Genomic DNA, 22,988 nt, shown 5'->3' with positions numbered 1-22,988 from the left:
TGCCATGAACCCAACTGGTATTTTTTGGTCACATGTGAGGCATTGCCGTACTCGGGAGAAATTGGGGCACAGATTTTGGGGTGCTTTTTCTCCTTCATACCTTCTGAAAATGAAAAATTTTGAGCCAGAACTGCATTTTTGTGTAAAAAATGTAATTTTTCATTTTCACTGCCCACTTGTATCAAAATTGGTGAAACCCCTGGGGGTTTGAAATGTACACTATACCCCTAGATGAATTCCCTGAGGGGTGTAGTTTGCAAAATGGGGTCACTTGTGGGGGGGTTCCACTGTATTGGTGCTTGGGGGGTCTTGCTAATGCAACATAGCACCCAGCAACATTCCACCAGAATCTGAGCTGCAAAATCCAAAAATCACTCCTTCCTTTCTGAGTCCTGCCATGCACCCAAATGGTATTTTTTGGTCACATGTGAGGCATTTCCGTACTCGGGAGAAATTGGGGCACATATTTTGGGGTGCTTTTTCTCCTTCATACCTTCTGACAATGAAAAATTTTGAGCCAGAACTGCATTTTTGTGTAAAAAATTTAATTTTTCATTTTCACTGCCCAGTTGTACCACAATTGGTGAAACCCCTGGGGGTTTGAAATGTACACTATACCCCTAGATGAATTCCCTGAGGGGTGTAGTTTGCAAAATGGGGTCACTTGTGGGGGGGTTCCTAACTTTTAGCATCTTATGGTGCCTAGAAACCTACATGGTGCCTAAAAAATAATCTCATAAAAAGGAGGCTCCAAAATCAAGTAGGTGCTCCTTCTATTATGAAGCCTGTGGTTTGGTCAACGTGCACACTTAGGCCACATATAGGATATTTATGAAAACAAAAGAATTGGGGGAATCAATTTTTAGTCACATTTCTCTAGTAAAATGTACTGTGTTCCTTAGAAAAATGTATTAAAATTGCAAATCTGCAAAAAAAATGAAATTTTGAAATTTCACCTACACTTTGTTTTAATTCCTGTGAAACACCTAAAGGGTTAACAAACTTCCAAAATGCTGTTTTGAATACTGTGAGGGGTGCAGTTTTTGAAATGGTATCATTTATGGGGGTGTCTCACATACAAGTCCCTCAAAGTCACATCAGAACTGAACTGGTCCCTAAAAAAATCAGTGTTTGAAATTTTCTTGAAAATTTGAGAATTTGCTATTCATATTGTAAGCCTCCTAGTGTCCAAAAAAAATGAAAAGGAAGTTGAAATAATGATGGTAAAATAAAGTAGACATATGGTCTATGTTAGTTATTAACTATTTTGAGTGGTATGATTATTTGTCTCACAAGCAGAAAATTTAACATTTTGCAAATTGCTAAATTTTCCATTTTTTCACGACATTTTGGTATTTTTCACAAAAAAACACAGACTGTATCGACCCAAATTTACCACTAATTTGAAGTACATTGTGTCACGAAAAAACAATCTCAAAATCACTGGGATAAGTAAAAGCAAAAAAAAGTTATCCCCACTTAAGTGAGACATGTCAGATTTGAAAAAAAGGGCTCTGTCAGGAACGCAAAAACTGGCTCTGTCAGGAAGGGGTTAAGGGAAAAAAATGTGGTCAGAAGTATGGCTGACCAGAGAGAGGTGTATACCGGGTAAACCATGGGCATAGGGAGCATGTTCAGGGCCTTCCTCTGGATGGATTTGGATGAAAAGCCAAGCTTAAAACAAGAGAAGGATAAAGTTCAAGTAATGCTTATTGCACAACCAAACCCAGGTACCTCAGCTAGTCATAAATATATTTGTATTGGCTGTATTAGCAATCATTTACTAAAGGCAAATTAATATAATTGATAGAATTTATGAATAACATTGGTCTGTTAATCTAATTACTCACTAGTTTGTCCCTCTACTATATTCCTTGAACAACATTTCCCACATAAGATATTAATGTATTGTACATCATTTTTTCACATTTAATAAATGTATTGTGCCTAATCAACTTCTAGTCAGATAGCTTTTTCTGGTTTGTGGCAGTATGTGTGAAACATAAGGGCCTAATTCAGACAGGGACATGTCAGGTAAGTCTATAAATTTAAATCGGCAATAATTGAAAAAGCCCACCTTATTGCATATACCTCTACATGCCAGCCCATCACAAATACACTTTAATATAAAAAAAAACACATTTAGGGAATTGGCCATTTATATTTTTAATATGTGTAAACTTTTACAGATGCTAGAAAAAGTAAATACTTACTGACACTAATCTCAGCGTTACATCAAATTAACATAAAGATAACACAGGCGTCAAAATGAATGTACTGTAGTTCATAATCTAAAAATCAATTGAGTGTTAAGAGTTTATGGTATAATTAAAAGAAAATGTACTGTACACATTGATTGTTTCTAATAACTTAATTATCTGCCTGGAATAATATATTCCTCTATTAATAGGGAATATACACTGTCAAATTGTACTATTTGTACTCTAAAAAGAAAAAAATGTATGCAGTATGAATGGCTAAGTAATTCAATATTTTGATAATGTCTCTCAGAAGCCAAGTATTTTTCTAAATTAACTAAATTAAATTCATAGCATCTGTGACTTCTTAAAATACAATCTGATTAATGCTACATATCAATTATTTAGATACAGCACCAGATGGCTGAGGGTGGCAATGTTCGGTGTAAGTCAGAGTTTTGCCAACATATGCTGTTAAATTGATTAAACAAACGAGTCTTGCTCAAATTATTGTGCATCATTTTTAGTAGTGTATTATATAATATTTTCCATAAACTTTAATTCTACAGATAAATGCCATCCTACTCTCTTCTGACTCATGTTTTCATTTACCTGTCTGAAGTAATAGGTTTTTTTAAGCACCGCACATCGGGAATACTGGAAGATGGTATTTAGATTTAAACTGTATATCAAGATTTACGACAGTAATATGTATCAAGTTTTTGTTCCCTTGTAAATTTTATAGAACTTTTTTTATGAGACTTTTTTTGCTAACTATTTTAAAAATAGCAAGTTATTAAAAAATCCTAAAAGTTTCATTTTTTTAAATGGTGGAATTCTACTGCACTTTCTCTGATACAATAATGTAACATAGGTCTAAATAAAATAATAATTCCATACAGTATAATAAAATGTCATACACCACATACAGTATAGCTTGGGTAATCAAAAAATGATCAGTTCTATCTTGGCTTTGGTCAAACACAATGGGGGACATTTACTAAGATGGGAGTTCTGTTTCAGAAGGGATGTTTCTATGGGAAACCAATCAGATACTATTATCTTCTAGAAGGTGCTAAATAAATAAGAATTATATTCTGATTGGTTACACATAGCAACATCACATAGAACTAGAAATAGAACTCCCACCTTAGTATATGCCCTCAAAGATGCCAATATTTTGGATGAATACACAGATGACTTTGCGTGTTATTGGCTACTGAAATGGGGCATACGCAGTACAGATCATCCACCAATTTTGTCAAGCCTATATACAATAGATGTAAGGACTCCCTTTATGCCCTCCATTCAATCCCTGCTGATTTAGTTCATATAAAGACCATCCAATCTATATATTGTGTGCCAGCAGGCACTATATGGCATCCACCCGAGCAATTCAAGTGTTGCTCCCTTCAGGCTCGCACTGTTGCCGATGCTGACATTGCTGTAATGTTGGCCCATTATTTTAATGGGTTGGTAACTAGTTATTCCATAATTAATGACTGTATTGGTTTTGAATATTATTTTTATTCTTTTATTATCCTTGTACTCTACAATATATCCTGTAGTTCCAAATTTTAGCTATAACCTGCAGAATGTTTCCAGAATATTTCAACAATTATGACCTAGCCTTAGATCTACAGTATTTCAGGTTCAGTTTTTTTTTATGTTTTTATGCTTTCCGTGGTCAAATTTAATTGATTCATTTGTCAGATACATTATTGGCATTGATGTTTTGTATTAGTTAAAGGACAACCACAGTGTGATGCATTCACAGGTATAGTAAATACAGCCCTTAATAACTTTTCTGTCATTACAAACCTCAGCTATTTTCACAGCATCGAGCGAATCCCTTTCTACTCCTTTTCTTTGGTCCAGTGCTTCCAATATTGCATTTCTGAGGCCATCTCTGCTCATATCCCATTGAAGCTCATGACAGATTTTAACGAGATTATAAATTGTACAGTATGAAATAATCCATTTTAAATGGTCTGCAAAAAATGTCATAATCAGAGATACCATAATGAAATCAGAAAACAGATAACATACGCATTATAAACCAAATGAGTACTCAGGAAAAGTTCTGACCACGAACATTAAGAAAGGGGATCTGAACTTTGGGTTGGCATGCATTAGTTAATCTGCTATTTGTCCACCTGGATTAGATCGACATGGAAAATTGGTCAACATGAAAAGGTTGACATGAGTTTTTCACGTTTTTTCAATTTTATTTTTACTTTCTTATATTTTATCATCCACATGGACTATGCATGGGACAGTTAATTCAGTACCACTCACTAAGTGTGAAACTTGCCAAAGCGGATCCCTCCCGGGGTCCGCACATGCGCAAATACGTGCATGCTCAGACCCCCCACCACTGCAACAGGGAGGATCGTTAAGTGCAGTGCTAGTGAAGCGATGCACCTAGCCTGAAGCATAGTGAGTGGAGTGAGCCATGGGAGGGAACATTGTACACTAAGTGGGGGTCAATGAACTGCAATATACAAAGTGACACCAAACAAATTGTCAACCTTATCATGCGTCGATCATTTCCATGTTAAACATCTGCTTGTGTCTACCTTTTTTCCATGTCGACCTTTTAGTGTCTGTTGACCTAATTTTTGTCGACCATGTAATCCACACCCTTAAAAAAGGGCTGATGCAGAATTCTATGACTTACTGATATATTGTGTAACTATATTGCTGGGTACACAACAGGTGATTCCCAACCGATATTGTAAACTAGATCGGCAGTTCCGCGATAGTCACAGCATAGTGCATAAACACTGATCAATATCAGAAACACATCACCCGCCCACCGCTTCGTACATGCCGCGGTTGATATAATATTCATGATTGACTGGGAAAGAATGTGGTGGGGAATAATGGTGGTGCGTCATTTAGCTAAAACTGGCCAACTATACATTGTGGGGTAGATATCTTGGCCCAACACAATGCTAGAGAAAGGAAGGTGGTATAGTGTGGTATAGTGTGGTGGTGCTAAGGCTTATTTAACCTGTGGAAGAGGAAGATTAAATATTGTAATACTTATCACTCTGGAGATAAGTATTCTATCCTCCTAGTTTTCTTCATTGTTTTCCAAATTCTCACGAATATAGATGCATGAAAAGTTAAAAAAGCAGTAATTTATGTAGCATTTTGTAATTCCAAGGTGTGTGAATGTATTCCTACATATATTAATAGGCACATGTGTGTATATGCATATATTTCACATACTGTACCTCACTTACTTATATAGCAAGTGAGGGAAAACACATCTGGGTATCTTTTGTTGTATGTTATTCGTACCTAACTTACAAAAAGCTAGGTAAAGGCAAGTATATCTGGGTTTCTTTAATAGGGAATGCGTACCAATACTCACTGTCAAACTTGAAATGCTGCTCCTATAAGGTATCTTTAGACTTCTAAATTTTGATAAAAATGGTTTGTTAAATATTTAAATAATATATAAAAAAATATTATAGCTCTCTCTCATAGTGGCCAGTGCATCTAGTTTCTGGGTCAACCAATCCTTCTGGATAGCTGTTATAGTGTCTTAACCTTATGTTTTTATCATTTTTATGTGTTTAATAAACCATTATTTATCAGAAGTTGGAAGTTTAAAGATACCTTAATAGGAGCAGCATTTCAAGTTCGACAGTGAGTATTGGTACGCCTTCCCTGTTAAAGAAACCCAGATATACCTACTTTTACCTAGCTTTTTGTAAGTTTTGTATGAATAACATACAAAACATACTTGGATGTGTTTTTCCTCACTTGCTATATAAGTAAGTGAGGTATGTGAAATATATACATATACACACATGCTTATGTATATATGTAGAAATACATTCATATACCTTGGAATTACAAAACGCTCCATAAATTACTGCTTTTCATGCATCTATATTCATGAGAAATTTGGAAAACAATGAAGAAAAACTAGGAGTATAGGAATACAGATCTCCAAAGGGATAAGTATCCCAATAATTTATCTTCCTCTCCCAACGGTTAATAAGCCTTAAGGTGCCCATACACGGTCCGATGTGACGGGTCCGTTTTGTACTTTGAGATGAGCGCTCCCGCGGCATCTCATTGTACAATACAAAATATATGTGCTGCACATACTTTTTGTACTTGCTTTTCATTGCATTGCATTGCATGCACAAGGCATGCGATGCGTGCTATTTAAGCACAAAACGGATGCCCGCATCAGAGCGTGTATGGGCACCTTTAGCACCACCACACTATGCCACCATCCTTTCTCTAAGTCAAGACTGAGCTGCATGTACAGACGACAGAGAGGGAAGGGGCGTTAACAATGCGCAGGATCATAATTGAGCATACACACTAGACGTTTTTCTCTATATATCATCATTAACTATATTGATATCGTCCATATCATTAATGATATATCGCCAAGTGTATACCAAGCTTATAACTCTTTAACAAACTATACCCACAACACAAATTATTATATACACTTTTATTTCTTTAGAAAGAAAGAAGTGATTCACAGCAGGACATCGGTTGGATAAACAAAACCTTCAGTTTCTGAGAGCATCATTTTAAAGAACTATAAACCTAAAATAAAAGATATTAGGAATAACTTTCAGGTATAGAGTAGTTGAAATATATTTTCCTTACATACAACAGACATCCTGTCAGTAATCATTATTAGAAGACATTGTAGTTTACCTCCTTTAACAAAAAGTGCTGACAGAAAATTTAATAAAAAGAAACAATAAAAGCAATAAAATAAATTGCTCTCCAAATGTTGTGTATCTCTTTCCATTCTCCTACAATCATATCACACTTTACCATGACAGACGTATTGGCCAATTCCCATTAAGTTCCAAGGGACCAGAACTTTATAACCATGTGATGCAACACAATATCCTGTCAACTTCACTGCAGTGTCAGCCATCACAATAATTCATTTGTTTACTTCTCTGCATAAACTAAAATAAAGATACTATCTCATATATCCTTAGAACAGTAACCGAACGATACAGTGCAATGCAAGATTCAGGGAAAAGTGAAATGCTGTAAAAGCGCCACACAAAGATATTGGATGATCTCTAGCGCTATCAGCATCAGGCTGGTTTTTGTTCTGGGAATGTCCCACATTTTTGAGATGTGTTCTCCTGGGAATTCAGTCCACACTGTACAGGCTGGGGTTGTGTCCCACTGTGATAAAGTGTGACACTCTGGGCCAGATGTACTAAGCTCGAAAAGTGATAAAATGGAGAGTGATAACGTACCAGCCAATCAGCTCCTAACTGCATGGCCGGTGCAAGGCATCGGAGTGCCCCAGATGGGATGGGGGCACCCCGCTGCTCTCCCCACTCCACCAGGGGGTGGGGCATTGGGGGGTGATGCGGGAGCTGCCGAGTCGCTCCACAGGGGGGTGATGCGGCGGCCGCTGAGTCGTTCCACGGGGCAGGCCGAGTCGCTCCACAGGGCAGGGACGGGTGCGGGGGGTGATCACTCCACGGGGATCCTCACCTGGATCCAGGGGGGACCTTCTCCCAAGTTCTGCCCTCCAGTGGCTGGCGGCCCCCAGCAAATGCCTAAAGCTGCCTAGTGGTGGTGCCAGCCCGGCTTAACTGCCATACTACAGACTAAGGGCCAGATGCACTAAGGTTCAAAAGTGATAAAATGGAGAGTGATAAACATCAAATCAATCAGCTCCTACCTGACATTTTTCAAGCACAGTCTGTGACATAGAAATTAGGAGTGGATTGGCTGGCCATTTATCACTCTCCATTTTATCACTTTTAAAGCTTAGTGCATCTGGCCTTATGTTTGAAAAATGACAGGTAGGAGCTGGTTGGTTGATGGTTTATCACTCTCCAGTTTATCACTTTTCAGGGCTTAGTACATTTCGCCCTCTATCCTTTCATACCATGGAACTGATTGATATTTTTGCTGAGGGCCCAAAGCATTCCATCTGCCTGCTTTATAGGTAGCCAGCCCAGGTTATGAGCTCTGGACTTGGTTCATTTTTGTAATGTGCTTGGGCCTGATTCAGACCTGCTTTCTGCAGAACATACTCCCCTCCATCCTTACCAGCCCCTGTGCAGAGATTTATAAGGATATATACTAGAGATGAGCGCGTTCAGATCCGGAGAATCAGGACACCACCGAACACCCCCCCATCCGAACGCGTTCACGAGCCTGTTTGGGTTTTCCCACCCAGACTCAGAATGTGCCTTTCCAATGTTCGCGAGATCCCGCTATTGGATCTCGTGAGATCCGGACACCGTCACTATATAAGGACGGCTGAGCGGGCGCCATGTTCACTCCAGTCTAGGAGATTGAACAGTGTGCATGTGTCTGGCAGTCTTCCCTGGCGCCCGCCTGCGTGCTCACTCTCCCGCCCCGCTGTGCAACCTGCGTGGGGTAGTAGTTTTAACTACTACACTGCTGATAGTAACAGCCTGCTGGGTCTGACTGTGTTAGTGTTAGTGTAGTGTAGTGTGGTGGTACACTGACAGAGTCTGTGCTGTATATTATATATTTATCCCTGTAGTCTGTGCCTGTGCCTCATATAGATTGTCCTCCAGTCCCTACCACCAACTAGTAACTTTGAACTACTAGTTGACACATACACAGTCACTCAGTGTATTGTGCAGTACACTTCTTCTGTAGTCCAGTCGTGTGACTGTCTGTGGCACTACTAGTACTAGTATGACAGAGTCTGTGCCTGTGATATTTTGTAGTAAATTTAACCTGTAATCCGTGCCTGTGCCTCATAGATTAATATCTAATAATCCCTTTAAATTTTTTTTTCTGTGTCTGCTGCTCTGCTGCTGTGTGAGTGTAAACTGGTGCAGGGTACTAGAAGTCTCATCTCACCTGTGTGCACACCGGTGCTGCAAAATAATCAATCTATTTTTTTCGGGACAATAAGGGTTACTGAATTAAATGCCTTAATAATAATCCTTTTACATTTTTCTGTGTCTGCTGCTGTGTGACTGTTAGCTGGGATAGGGTACTACACAAGTCTCACCTCACCTGTGTGCATGCCGGTGCTGCAACATAATCGGTGCTGCAAAATAATCAATCTAATTTTTTGGGACAATAAGGGTTAGTGGCTTAAGTTCCTTAATAATAATCCTTTTAAATTGTCTGTGTCTGCTGCTGTGTGACTGTTAGCTGGGACAGGGTACTACACAAGTCTCACCTCACCTGTGTGCACGCCGGTGCTGCAAAATAATCAATCTATTTTTTTTGGACAATAAGGGTTACTGACTTAAATTTCATAATAATAATAATCCTTTTTCAATTTTTCTGTGTCTGCTGCTGTGTGACTGTTAGCTGGGAAAGAGTACTACACAAGTCTCACCTCACCTGTGCACCTGTGTGCACGCAGGTGCTGCAAAACAATCGGTACTGTAAAATAATCAATCTAATTTTTTTGGACAATAAGGGTTACTGACTTAAATTCCTTAATAATCCTTTTCAATTTTTCTGTGTCTGCTGCTGTGTGACTGTTAGCTGGGACAGGGTACTACACAAGTCTCACCTCACCTGGATGCAGGTCGGTGCTGCAAAATAATCGGTGCTGCAAAATAATCTAATTTTTTTGGGACAATAAGGGATACTGAATTAAATTCCTTAATAATAATTATTTTCAATTGTATTGTGTCTGCTGCTGTGTGACTGTTAGCTGGTACAGGGTACTACGTAAGTCTCACCTCACCTGGGTGCACGCCGGTGCTGCAAAATAATTGGTGCTGCAAAATAATCAATCTAATTTTTTTGGACAATAAGGGTTACTGACTTAAATTCCTTAATAATAATCCTTTTCAATTTTTCTGTGTCTGCTGCTGTGTGACTGTACTCCAGAAAGATAAGGGAGAACCAAAATATGGAGGCTCCAATAGTACAAGAACCACTTCCTCCAAGTGCTGAAGCTGCTGCCACTAGTCAAGACATAAACATGAAATGCCATCAACGTCGTCTGCCAATGGCGATGCCCAATGTCATCGTCGAGGGATTGTGAATTCCAAAAAGGCAAAGTAGAGTACATTTAAGAAAAAAAAATGTAAATCCTAGGAGGAGAAACGTAAGCTTGCCAATATGTCATTTACCACACGGAGTGGAAAGGAATGGCTAAAGGCCTGGCCTATGTTCTTGACTAGTGGTCCAGCTTCACACGATGATCACAGCCCTCCTCCTCATCCTCCCTCCCCCCTAGAAATGTAAAGAAAGTTAAGCTGTCAACAAAAAGACGGCAAACAACTCAGCCTTCTAAAGATACGGTATCAAAAATCCCTAAGGAGACTCCAAGGGTGTTGGTGGTTGCGAAGCCTGACCTTCCCATCACTGTACGGGAAGAGTTGGCTCCTTCCACCATTTGCAGCACGCTCTATGCATATGCTGCAAGGATCACCCACAGTCCAGTTCCTGATTTTGAAGTTGTCAATGTTGTACACCAGGAGGAGGAAATTGATGTAGCTGGCGCTGAGGAGGAAGTTGATGAGGATGCTGCTAATGGTGATGTGGTTTTCTTAAATGAGGCACTGGGCAAGACATTTGTTGTCCGTGGGATGCAAAAGGCCATCACCATGCCTAGGCAGAATACCAAAAAATCCACCTCTTTGGTCCAGAATTATTTTTATCCAGATCCGGAGAACAACTGTCTCGCCATTTGTAGCTTATATAATGCTGGAATAGGCAGGGGTAGGGACATCCTCACTTATGCGACGCCTGAAGTTAGTTTATAAGTCACTGTTTAGTTCCTAAACTGTGGCTATGACCATAAGCAGTCCAGGGACACCTAAATCCCTTGATCCAGTTGTATTCAAGCGCCTGAAAACCACACCAGCAAGTCACTCCTCGTGAATTTCCTCCTCCATCCGGATTGGGGGGAGTCCTATTGGCCAAGTCACTGTCATGACTGACTCCTCTTCCATCCGGGATTCCTCCAGAGGATCCTGTAGTGGTAAGCCTTCTACTGCTGCCCCTGCTGCTGCTGGGAGTCGGTCATCGTCCCAGTGGGGAAGTCATAACACCACTATGTCTTTCACTAAGCAATTGACCGTTCAACAGTTATTTGTCATGAGGACAAAGTAAAGCGGATAACTGTGGCCTTGACAGCTATGTTGGTGTTACATGTACGTCTGGTGTCTGCCATCAGTGGAGTGGGATTTAGATGCTTGATGGAGGTATTGTGTCCCCAGTACCAAATCCCGTCTAGATTACACTTCACTAGGCAGATGATAACAAGGATGTACAGAAACGTCCGAAAAAAGTGTCCTCTGGAGAAATGCGGTTGTACCCACTGTCCACTTAACCACGGACATGTGCACAAGTGGTTCAGGGCAAACTAAGGACTATATGACTGACAGCCCACAGCAGCAGCATCTCCTGCACACCAGCTATGCTGTGTATCACAAGTTTCAGTAAGAGGCACAGCACCAACAACCTCTTAAAGAAACTGAGGGAAATCATCTCGCAGTGGCTTACCCCACTTAGACTCTCCCGGGGATTTGTGGTGTCGGACAACACCAGTAACATTGTGCGAGCATTACATATGGGCAATTTCCAGCACGTGCCATGTTTTGCTCACACTATAAATTTGGTGGTGCATCATTTCCTTCCATTTCCTTCATTTCCTTCCATGCAGAAGATGCTTGCGGTGGCCCTCAAAAATTGCTGGACACTTTCGGCATTCTTCCACTGCCTGCCGAAGGCTGTAGCGGCAGCAAAAACTTCTCAACCTGCTCTGCCATTACCTCAAACAAGAGGTGGTGATGTGCTGGAACTCCACGCTCTATATGCTGCAGAGGATGGAGGAGCAGCAAAAGGCCATCCAAGCCTACTCGGTCACCTACGACATAGGCAGAGGAGCGGGGATGCACCTGACTTAAGCGCAGTGGAGACTGATTTCCGTGTTGAGCAAGATTCTCCAGCCGTTTGAACTTGCCACACATGAAGTCAGCTCCGATACTGCCAGCTTGAGTCAGGTGATTCCCCTGGTCAGCCTGTTACAGAAGCAACTGGAGAAAGTGAAGGAGGAGCTAAAGCATTGCAATTCCACAAAGCATGTAGCTCTTGTGGATGATGCCCTCCATAAGCTTTGCCAGGATACGAGGGTGGTCAGTCTGTTAAAGTCAGAGGAATACATTCTGGCCACCATGCCCGATCCTCGGCTTAAAGCTTATGTTGTGTCTCTGTTGTTTCCGGCAGACACTTGTCTACAAAGGTGCAGACCGTGACACGGCAACAGCTCCTCCCTCATTTTTTCCCACACCTGTGGCTGCGAAGAAACAGCTGCAATTTCCCACACAACCCGCTGGCGGGGATGCAGGGCAGGCAGGAGGGAGTTTGGAGTTGGACATCTGGTTCAGACTAAGGGACCTGCCAACGATTTCTACTGTTGCTGCATTGGATGCTGTCACCATTGAAAAAAAGGTGGAGGATTACTTTGGTGACAGCATCTAAGTAGACATGTCAGACAGTCTGGCAGGAAAAAAAGGCAGTTTGGAGGCCCCTGTACAGAGAGGTGACTTGCTTCTTTTTTTTTGTGGGGGCAACACAAACCAATCATTTCAGTCACAGTCGTGTGGCAGACCCTGTCACTGAAATGATTGGTTTGTTAAAGTGTGCATGTCCTCTTTACATAACATGGGAAGGCCCAAGGACAATTCCATCTTGCACCTCTTTTTTTGACCATTATGTGATTTGTGGGGCCTAGTTTTTCAAACTGCTATCCTGTCTGCCACTGCAGTGCCATGTGTTTGTGCCACACACCTGTGTGGCTTAGCATAGTTAGCCAGCTTCCTTGGTGCAACCTTGTGCCCTAAAAACAATATTGTGAGGTGTGAGGTGATCAGTATAGACGAAATGAGTGGAAATGAATGATAATGAGGTTAATAATAGCGTAGGAGCAAAAAAAACCCGAAATTCTGGGATTTTAGCAGTTTTTATGCTTTAAAAAAAAAACAGAACACGAAACACGATGGTGGTGTTTTGAAACAGATCCAGATCCAAAACACTGCCCGAGATACAGACCCAAAACGCATTTCACGAAACATGAAAGTGCCCGGTACACATCCCTAATATATACCGGTACACATCTGTGAGGAGAAATCTTTTGATGATTACTTATCATCTAATGATCTCTCCTCCTGTCTCTGCCACTCGCATTTTTATGGGTGTACCCACCATTTTGTCAATCAGGCTGAGAGCGCCTTGCAAAAGTTTGCCGAAGGCGCATACATGCGCTTTACGAAAAATGCACATGCGCAGTAGGCAGACCATTGCCCAGTATCTGAATTTGGACCTGGCCAAGCAGGTCTGAATCAGCTCCTTGGTCACCTTTTAATATATTTATTTACTGTTTGTAAAATTAAAAAGGTACATGGTAATAATACTTAGCACTTTCATGGTCTTTTCACCAAGAATACATTATGTGAAATCTGGTTTTCTGAGGCTATGTTTCATCTCTAGAGGGTGCGCCCCACTTAAGTGTTTACAGCCTTACTGTAATGCATTTACATGCAAGGCCATGTTATCGTATAAGCACACTGGGTAGCTGCCCAGGCCCCATAATTCTACGGGCCTTTAACGATGGACAGGTGAAGGTCAGACAATTAGAGCAACAAGGCAGCATTCTCTACCTGCCTACCAGCCTGCAGCCAGACAGTAATTACCTGCTGTTTGGTGGGTGGCTAGAGATATCCGCCAATCAGTGTGCTGACAGCCATTCACTGTATGGAAACATGGAGAGACTGCGCGGGACCACATAAGGAAAATGTTATAATATTTTTTATTTATTCCCATCAATGGATGTGTATGGTGCCCCTGTTCATTGATTTGCCGATGTCATATAATGCTGTTAAGATGACCCTGCTTGCATACTTTAGTTCCAATTCCATGAGCACAGGGGACCACAACTGTGACATGCTAATCGCAACAATCCATATTGTTTAAAGGTGCATACACACTGGGAGATATATTGATGATATTGCTAATTTTGCCCCTTCTCAGCGATATCGTTCCTAATATTGCCCAATGTGTACGCAATGAACGATGACCGATGAGCACTCCTGTGGGTCATTGACGACCCTTTCCATCCTCTATGCATGCAGCTCAATCTGACAATATCATCAGTGACTGCATGTCACTGTGTGCATGCGCTACATCATACACCCTCCAGCACCGCTAATATTGTTAACTATATCGGCGGTGGCTGGAATCGCCCATTGTGTATGAAGCTTCACTATACATTCACATTAAAGCAAAACGGTAGTTTGAAGTTGAATGTTGGACATAGGTCAAACTCTTCATGAGATCCTTTACGATCATGGGGTTAGAAAAAAACATAAACTAAACAAGCATTTAAACAATAAAATTGCATATGTAAACAATCTGCCAGGTTTATTTCTTGCATCTCCTTCTAGTGATAAATGCACTTAAATGTTATCATTGTGTGAATTATTTAAAGTGTAAGTCAAAACAATCACAACCTGAACCATTATAATTGAATCTTTGGAAAACTTATAAATATTTGATTGCATGATATAAAAATATTTTTTTTTCCTTGCACCAAATATAAAAGAGAGGCCATATTTTTCCATATCGGTAGCCTGATGTATACGATTTCTCAATTTAAATCAGATAATATAAAATATTGCATACTGCAAGCTCTGGATGCTGGGGGCTATAAAGCGGAATATTTCCTCATATGTATAGGAGCAGTTTATTGCCAGAGCTTCTCGATCATTCATGTGTAGAGAAATAAAAGCACATCTTTTTAAGCAGTTTTATGGGGACCATAATGATAAACATAATTCTGTCCCAACATCAATGTCTGAAATATTTATACAAAAGAAAATGAAGACCTACTGTATATGAAATAAAAGCCAGTGAGTTTCTCGGCTGGTGCCATACAGCAAGCACCTTTCTTAAAGACACATTATACCAGAATACCCAATCTTTACTTATTTAATAGTAAATAAATTAATAATTTACATTATACTGTATATACTCGAGTATAAGTCGACCCGAATATAAGCTGAGGCACCTTATTTCACAACAAAAAACTGGGAAAACTTATTGACTCAAGTGGGACCCTCACTCGAGTATAAGCCGAGAGGGGGCTTTTTCAGCATAAAAAATGTTCTGAAAAAGTAGGCTTATACTCGAGTATATATGGTAATTTAATTAATTATAATGTAATCATTAAAATTACTTACATTAATTCAAACTAGCAGACTATATGTATATAAGAAAGATATTTTTATATACAGTATGCATATTTAATTATATATATATATATATATATATATATATATAAAATAGGTAACAAAATAATAACACCAATCTAAAGTAACTTAATAGGGTGTTGCTCCCTAACATGCGACCAGTTGGGTTGTATGACAGCATACATGGTACAATGGCAGGATGTTACTCTGCTGATGCCTGGCTGATATTGGGGTACCCTCATAAATGCTCAATTCAGTTCATTCAGAGCTGGTTTTCCATACTGTACAGTATGTCATGCCCTTCTCATTGCCATTGTCAGCATACCGGGGCTTACCTCAGACCGGAGGAACGGCGCATTCCCCACGTGCCGCGTGGTTTGGTCAGGATGCCGAGGAGCAGGGGCACTCAGGAGGCAAGGTCCAGGGTGCAGCACTCAGCATTTGCGGGCACCATTGTGGTGGCACGCCAGGTAGAATCGGGCTCTGGTGCAGGGGTCATATCCATTTTGCTAAGGCCTGTGTGGTTATTGGTGCTGGTTACTGGAGGCTGGGAGCTGCTGTACTCCGGATCCGGCAGGTGTCCTCTTTGCAGGTGGGCGCTATGTTGGAGACAGGATCAGACCATTCTACCTGAGTCCTTGTGTTGTGGTTTAATCCACTTCCTTAAAAGGGATCAGGTTCTCTGCCTCTGTGCGAGTGCTTCAAGTTACCTCTTGGTGTATGGTTCTCTGGCTCTGTGCACCACAGTTGCCTTGCCCAACCCATTGGTGTTTCCTGTCCAGTGTTCCTGAACAGTTGCCTTACCTTATTATCCAACAGTGTGCAGTAAGAGAACTGCCTTCCTTTGTCTGGGATACAGCACCTGGATTGCAGTATCCACTCCCTGTCAGTGGTGTCGACTTCCAGTATCCCATGTTGACTTTCAGTATCCCATGTCGACTACCAGTCTCCAGTGTCAACGTCCAGCTCCAATGTCGACTTTCTGTCTCTAGCATCAACTTCCAGTCCCGAGCGTCACCTTCCAGCATCCCAGCATCGACAGCCAGTTTCCAGTGTCGACTTCCAACTCTCAGCGTCAACCCCAAGTCTACAGTGTCGTCAGTCTCCTTCCAATATTGTCTTCAGAATTTTGGTCCTCTACAATATTGTCTTCAGAATACAGTCTTCTACAATATTATCTCCAGAATACAGTCTTCTTCAAATTCATCTTCAGAATCTTCTTCAGTATTATCTTCAAAGTATAGTCTTCAGTCAATCTATCAGTCTTTACAGTTGTTCTTTGATCCACAGTTTCCTAGCTATCACTACGAACTCTTTCCAGTTAAAGTCTTTGCTATTGCTCAAAGTTCTGTTTTGTTTCATACCAACCTGGAACTGTATCGCCAGTTATTAATTAAATCCTCTAAAAACTGACACAACTCTCCGGGGTTTTATCCAGTGCTATTGTACATGAGTAAACGCTACTTACGGCCACCCAGCTTTCGCCATCCACTCACTTCCACTTCCTCAGCTCTTCCCTGCCAGTCCCACAAATAGCCCTAAGTGTGACAGTCATCAACCCTTAAGGATTACATGTTGCAATAAAAGTTCATTAAGATTATTAAGAACCATTAAGTAGTATTAAATATTGCTCTTAAGTTGTACGGGAATAACTGTACCCCATATATTCCATGAAAATGCTTCACACAGTACACAACCATCAGAAACCTTAACATTTCTTTGGTGACTGCACTCAGGGCTGTAGACTTCTTTCGCAATTAATTAATCTTACCAAATCACCTTTCTTCATTGTACATCAGATACTAAATTGACAAATGTACACTGCCAGGTGTGATGAGTCAACTGCTTGATGATTACCCCATTCACAATAAGCTGAGAAGGTAACAATCCAGGTTATGGCTGGGGCAAGCTGGCATCAGCCAGGTCTGCGTGAAAGGGTTTACACGGGTTCTACATCACGGACCGACCTGTGTTGCATTCCTGGGTCTGACCCAGGTGAGATGCAGTGGGAATGGCATAACTTGGGTCATGCCTAAAAGGCTGCTGATTGGCAAGCTCAGAAGCACTTGGAGATGATGTCATGTCCAAGTGTCTTTTCTGAACAGTGATGACCTTGTACGGACCTTGGTCCTTGCAGCAGTGGGAAAGGATATGTATATCCGACCATATTTAATTAAAGTTTAAATTAAAAGTCAGGGCTGTAAATAGGAGTGTTGCCATCATCTAGGAAGCAGGGCTTTAGGGGTGGCACAGTCACTGCCCCACATTCCCTGCATTTGGCTGCCTGTTGCAGAACTGTCCAGTAACATCCTTTGGGTGCTCTGGGCATGCACCATGCAGTTTGTACAGCTGCACCGATCAATGTTTGCAGTTACCTGATCTGCAATTATTGACTGTTTAGCCTTAAGGCCCCCATACACTACTGCGACTTCTCCAAGGGGAGAAGTCACATACGATTCCCCTTGAACTGCACTGGAAAGAGCTGACAGAAATGCATGATACTGTATATATTGTATGTGGTAATTTTGCGCATGGGACCGCACATCGGATCAGAATTGGAAGTTAGGTATACAGTATGTGATTTGTCGCTTTTTACCTGATCACGTCAGAAATTGGGTGAAAAGTGCCCAAATCACATTAGTGTATGGCCAGCATTAGACTACAAAGTATGTTTTGCCTCAGAGCTCCACGTTGATGTCACCTCATATAATATAGTGCATAAAACATTAGCAAGTTCAGCTGTCACTGAAGCTCCTACCAACATGTCTGGATGGCTTCTATTACAGATTTGATTAAACTGTACAATAGATCATAATTACATAATAATATGAAACTAGGGCAGTTCAGTATTTTTACAATATATATTTTTACAGGGTTGCTATAAAATGACTTGTAAGGGAGAGGGTACCAAGGGCCTTATTCAGAATCTGCTACTGCTTGCTATCACATGCTGGGCCACCCAACACAGGGCAAGGCTGCCCAGTATGCCAAGGGCTGCCCAGCGATGCATTCGCAATCTAATTGCGATAGCATCCAAGGCATGGCTGCAATCTTAGTGACTACAACATTTATGGTAGACCCAGGGCCGGTGCAAGGTTTACTTGCACCCTAGACAAACTGTAAGCCACCACCGCCCACCCCGCCCCCCCCCCCCCCCATACACCCTGGGCAAACTGTCAGCCGCCCACCCACCACCCCCCCCCCCCCCCTTGTTGCTCTCTCCACTAGATGCAGCGTCGTGGGGGTTCATAAATGCTGGCGGGTGTGCGGGCAGGCAGGGAGTGGCAACGGCCGGTGTCCATGCCTGGGAAGGGTGACACTGGCTGGAACTGTCACCCGATGTCAGTGTCCGGGACATTCTGCACAGGCGGGCGGATGTACAGACGAGCGGGTGTGTGGGCGGGCAGCTGACGGTGATTTTAAGGAAGCATTGTGTCCAGTGCACGGGGGGGAGTGGATTGAGGCTGACTGGCAGGCGGGGGTTGGTGCGGCCGCCGCCCGCCGCAGACATTATCCGCTGGCTGCTGCAGCTGATGATCGGGTGGCAGCCAGGAATGGGGACTGAGTCTGACTGTCTGTCAGCGACAGCGGCAGGCAGCAAGGTACACGGGTGGGCTCTGGAGGGGTGGGGGGCCCAAATAACTCTCCCAATACCAGCTTGTTGCTGCAGAAAGTCAATCACTGCAACTTCTAGTTTAAAGTTCCTCTGCTCCGGGCTTTCCTCTGTGGTAATGTAGCTTCCTGCTGCAGCTCACTACCGCCCTCTAGTGGCCGGCGCCCTAGGCAAATGCCTAGACTTGAGAAAAGAAGAAAAAGTACTCTCTGTTTGTAGGGGCACTACTTTTTAAAAAATTATTTAAAACTTAGCTTTTACTATAATTCAAAATATTTTAAGCATAAAATAGGACATACTGAAACACACTCAACATAAAACACATAATTCGTGGATAATATAGTACTCTAATTTCGTATCACATATATCCACTTTTTGGTGGTAACCAATGGCAACAAGTACAAACTATGTTTTTTATTTACATAATATAGCGAAAATTGTGTACCATATGTATCCACTTTCCAAAGACCAGCTTGTCCTCTAAGTGTAAGGTAACAAGACTGGACTCTGGTTGCTTTAGAGGTAACCAATGGCAACAAATGCGAAATATATTTTTCTTACAAGCCGCAATTGTTCAATAACTTCAGGCAAATGGCTGATAACAATGCAAAAGTATTTCTATTGCAAGCCACAATTATTTAATAGCTTCATGCAAATGGCTGTTATCCATAAAAAGAGCACAATCAGAGGAATAGCCCCTAAGTAACCTTATATTTCAAAAGCAAAACCGTTCTTTGTAGCACACAAACTCAGCTTTACAGAATTAGATACATGGCAATATTCAATTTGTTCAATTAAGCAATCAAGATAATATTGTTTCAAAAGTTAGAGATGGCTTGCTGAATAGTATGGAATAATAACTAGAATATATGTTACAATCAACAGTTACTTATTGTGTCTTTTTACTGGATGTTAATAAACACTGTGATAAAAAATAATAAAAAAGGAGAGTGTAGTCTACTCCTTTTAAATAGTCACGGTACGATTGCCGTGCTGCGGCACACCTTAATTAATAGAATATATTCCTTCTTGTTTAACGACCAAACAATAATTTCTGATTGGTATTTAATTAAGGGTAATAATCAATATGACACAGGGATAGGGGTGTAGAAATAGTGAAAAAGAGTGCCCTCTTCCAATCCCAGGATCTATGTTTGTGTATCCTAGTCCGGAGCAGAGGTAATTGCTTCTGGACAGATCCGTGGGGAGTTTCAGGGTTAGCTGAGAAAGATAGTACTGCTGTCCTGAAAGAGAGGTCGCAAGGACTTCTGTTGGTTAATACCAGCGCAGAAATGTCCTGCTCCACATTCAGGATGAGTGTCTACCTGTGTAGAAATGGTGAGACAGATAGTGAATATCCCTGGCCGCTGGCTGTATGCTGCTGCTCCCCACTTGCCAGCAGCAGAGGTGGGGGGTGAGCGATATTTGGGCGGGTACAGGGGATTCTCAAAGATAGACAGGGAAGATGGAGTGTGGGAATCCCCTCTACTGGTTGTGCGCTGCTTCTCCCCACTTGCCAGTAGTAGTGGTGGGGAGTGAGCGGCATGTCAGAGAGAGAGCCGGGATATCCCAGGATCGAGTGGGATGCAGATTGTGGACAGACTGCCTAGTGTAAGTCCGTAGCGCAGTGTCCTGGAAAAAATTAGGAGGTTAGAGAGGAGTGAGAGAACGGCACAAGCGCCGGAGAATACCTGACAGTGTCAGTTGACACTGAGTTGTACAGGCAGCTGCAGTCAGCGTTTCGGGAGACGAAGGAAACGCACAGCACCCGTGCTGTGTCAAAGTGCCGCAGTGGAACACATGCCGTCAGCAGTCATCTGGTACGCGCTGCTTTGATGGTGGGGTGAAAGGTCAGACGGCCGTTTCGCATCTAATGCTTATCAGTGATGAAGCAGTAGATGCGAAACGGCCATCTGACCACTAGGCAGTCTGTCCACAATCTGCATCCCACTCGATCCTGGGATATCCCGGCTCTCTCTCTGACATGCCGCTCACTCCCCACCACTACTACTGGCAAGTGGGGAGAAGCAGCGCACAACCAGGAGAGGGGATTCCCACACTCCATCTTCCCTGTCTATCTTTGAGAATCCCCTGTACCCGCCCAAATATCGCTCACCCCCCACCTCTGCTGCTGGCAAGTGGGGAGCAGCAGCATACAGCCAGCGGCCAGGGATATTCGCTATCTGTCTCACCATTTCAACACAGGTAGACACTCATCCTGAATGTGGAGCAGGACATTTCTGCGCTGGTATTAACCAACAGAAGTCCTTGCGACCTCTCTTTCAGGACAGCAGTACTATCTTTCTCAGCTAACCCTGAAACTCCCCACGGATCTGTCCAGAAGCAATTACCTCTGCTCCGGACTAGGATACACAAACATAGATCCTGGGATTGGAAGAGGGCACTCTTTTTCACTATTTCTACACCCCTATCCCTGTGTCATAAAGATTATTACCCTTAATTAAATACCAATCCGAAATTATTGTTTGGTCGTTAAACTAGAAGGGATATATTCTATTAATTAAGGTGTGCCGCAGCACGGCAATCGTACCATGACTATTATTTTTTTTAACATTAGATTTTTATTTCAATGTTTTAAACCAAATAATAAGGGGTACAGAAGGAAGAGAAAGGGAAGGGGGAACAAATATTGCACACTGCACATGGTAAAATGACAATTATCTCACAATTCACTATTGGATCAATCAATGTATCAATATGTCGGTCTTGAACTACAAATAACTATGGAATTGGTGAACAACGGAAGAGGAACTTACTCATTGAGAATTGAGTATCGTTAAATCCGGAGGACTGCTGAAAATGTTAGAGTGACCCATTTTCTCAATATAAAGAGACCAGCCAAACCATTTCATGACTACTGAGTTTGGGGATGAGGAATAGATGGCACCTGAGGTCTCATATATGAAATGGCTATGGATTTTGTTACGTATGAGTCCTATGGGAGGGATTGTGTTAGATTTCCATAGTTTGGCAATAGCAGCCTTAGTGGCAACAAGGACCTGTCCTACAATATAGCTATCTGCTACCGAGAAACATGTTGGGAAAATATGGAGTAAGGCTATGTCTGGGTCAGGGAAAATGGGGTGGTTTAAGATTAAGCTCAGCATTAGAAACACCTCCCTCCAGAGAGGCCGCAAGAGTGGACATGCCCAGAAGATGTGAAAAATATCTCCGATGGTTCCACAGTTTCTCCAGCATAAATTAGACGTCTCTGGCCAAATCCTATGCAACCTGTCCGGGGTGAAGTAGGCCCTATGTATGAGCTTAAAAAACATCTCCGAGTGTTTTATGCAGCGGGAGATCCTGAAACAGGACTTAAAGATCCTGTCCCAGTCTCCCTCATCGAGGGTTCTATTCAGGTCTCTCTCCCATAGCACTTGGGAATTCAATTTAGGTCTATTAATGGTTAGAAGTAAATGTGTGTACCACCATGAAATGCCCCCTTTATGAGAGGGGGCGCTCACCTTGGATTTAAGAAATGCAGGGAAGGACGGTTTTTTAATGGACACAGGGAAATGTGCTTGGATCCAACTCCGTATCTGTAGATAGATAAAAAAAATCCTGCCTTGGGATATTATGATTAGTTTGGATAAGTTCGAAGGACATCAAAGATTCTCCATCATATAAGTCCCCCACTGTCAATATTCCTTGTGTAATCCATCTATCTAATGGTAACTTTGGAATTAAAGACTTCAGGGCCTTTAGAGATAGATACGGAGCTGGAAGAGCTGCACCCTCGACAGAAGCTGTCATTTTATGCCAAATGTCTAAGGTTAATTTAATAGACTTGCAAAGCGCTGCATATTTCCGTGAAGCACAGGGGGGAAGCCAAAGTAAGTCTGAAATATGAATATAGTGGGAGTAAGAGCTTTCCAGAACTACCCACGGTTTTGGATCTTTAGATGAGAACCAATCTCTTGCTTGGTTCAATACACA

General features: G+C 41.9%; 1 protein-coding gene across 3 annotated transcripts in view; it reads right to left on the bottom strand.

Moving 5' to 3' along the window:
- TMEM232 (transmembrane protein 232) overlaps positions 1-22,988 on the bottom strand; it is a 199,217-nt gene that overhangs the window by 97,292 nt on the left and 78,937 nt on the right. For all 3 annotated transcript variants that reach the window (XM_083151677.1, XM_083151676.1, XM_083151679.1), the window contains one exon: positions 4,020-4,189. In XM_083151677.1, coding sequence (XP_083007803.1) covers positions 4,020-4,189 — 170 coding nt within the window. The remainder of the gene's footprint in view (positions 1-4,019; positions 4,190-22,988) is intronic.

The sequence above is a fragment of the Crinia signifera genome, chromosome 1, assembly GCF_055691185.1.
Source record: "Crinia signifera chromosome 1, ASM5569118v1, whole genome shotgun sequence".
NCBI lineage: Eukaryota > Metazoa > Chordata > Amphibia > Anura > Myobatrachidae > Crinia > Crinia signifera.
This window is presented reverse-complemented; position numbering and strand designations above follow the sequence as displayed.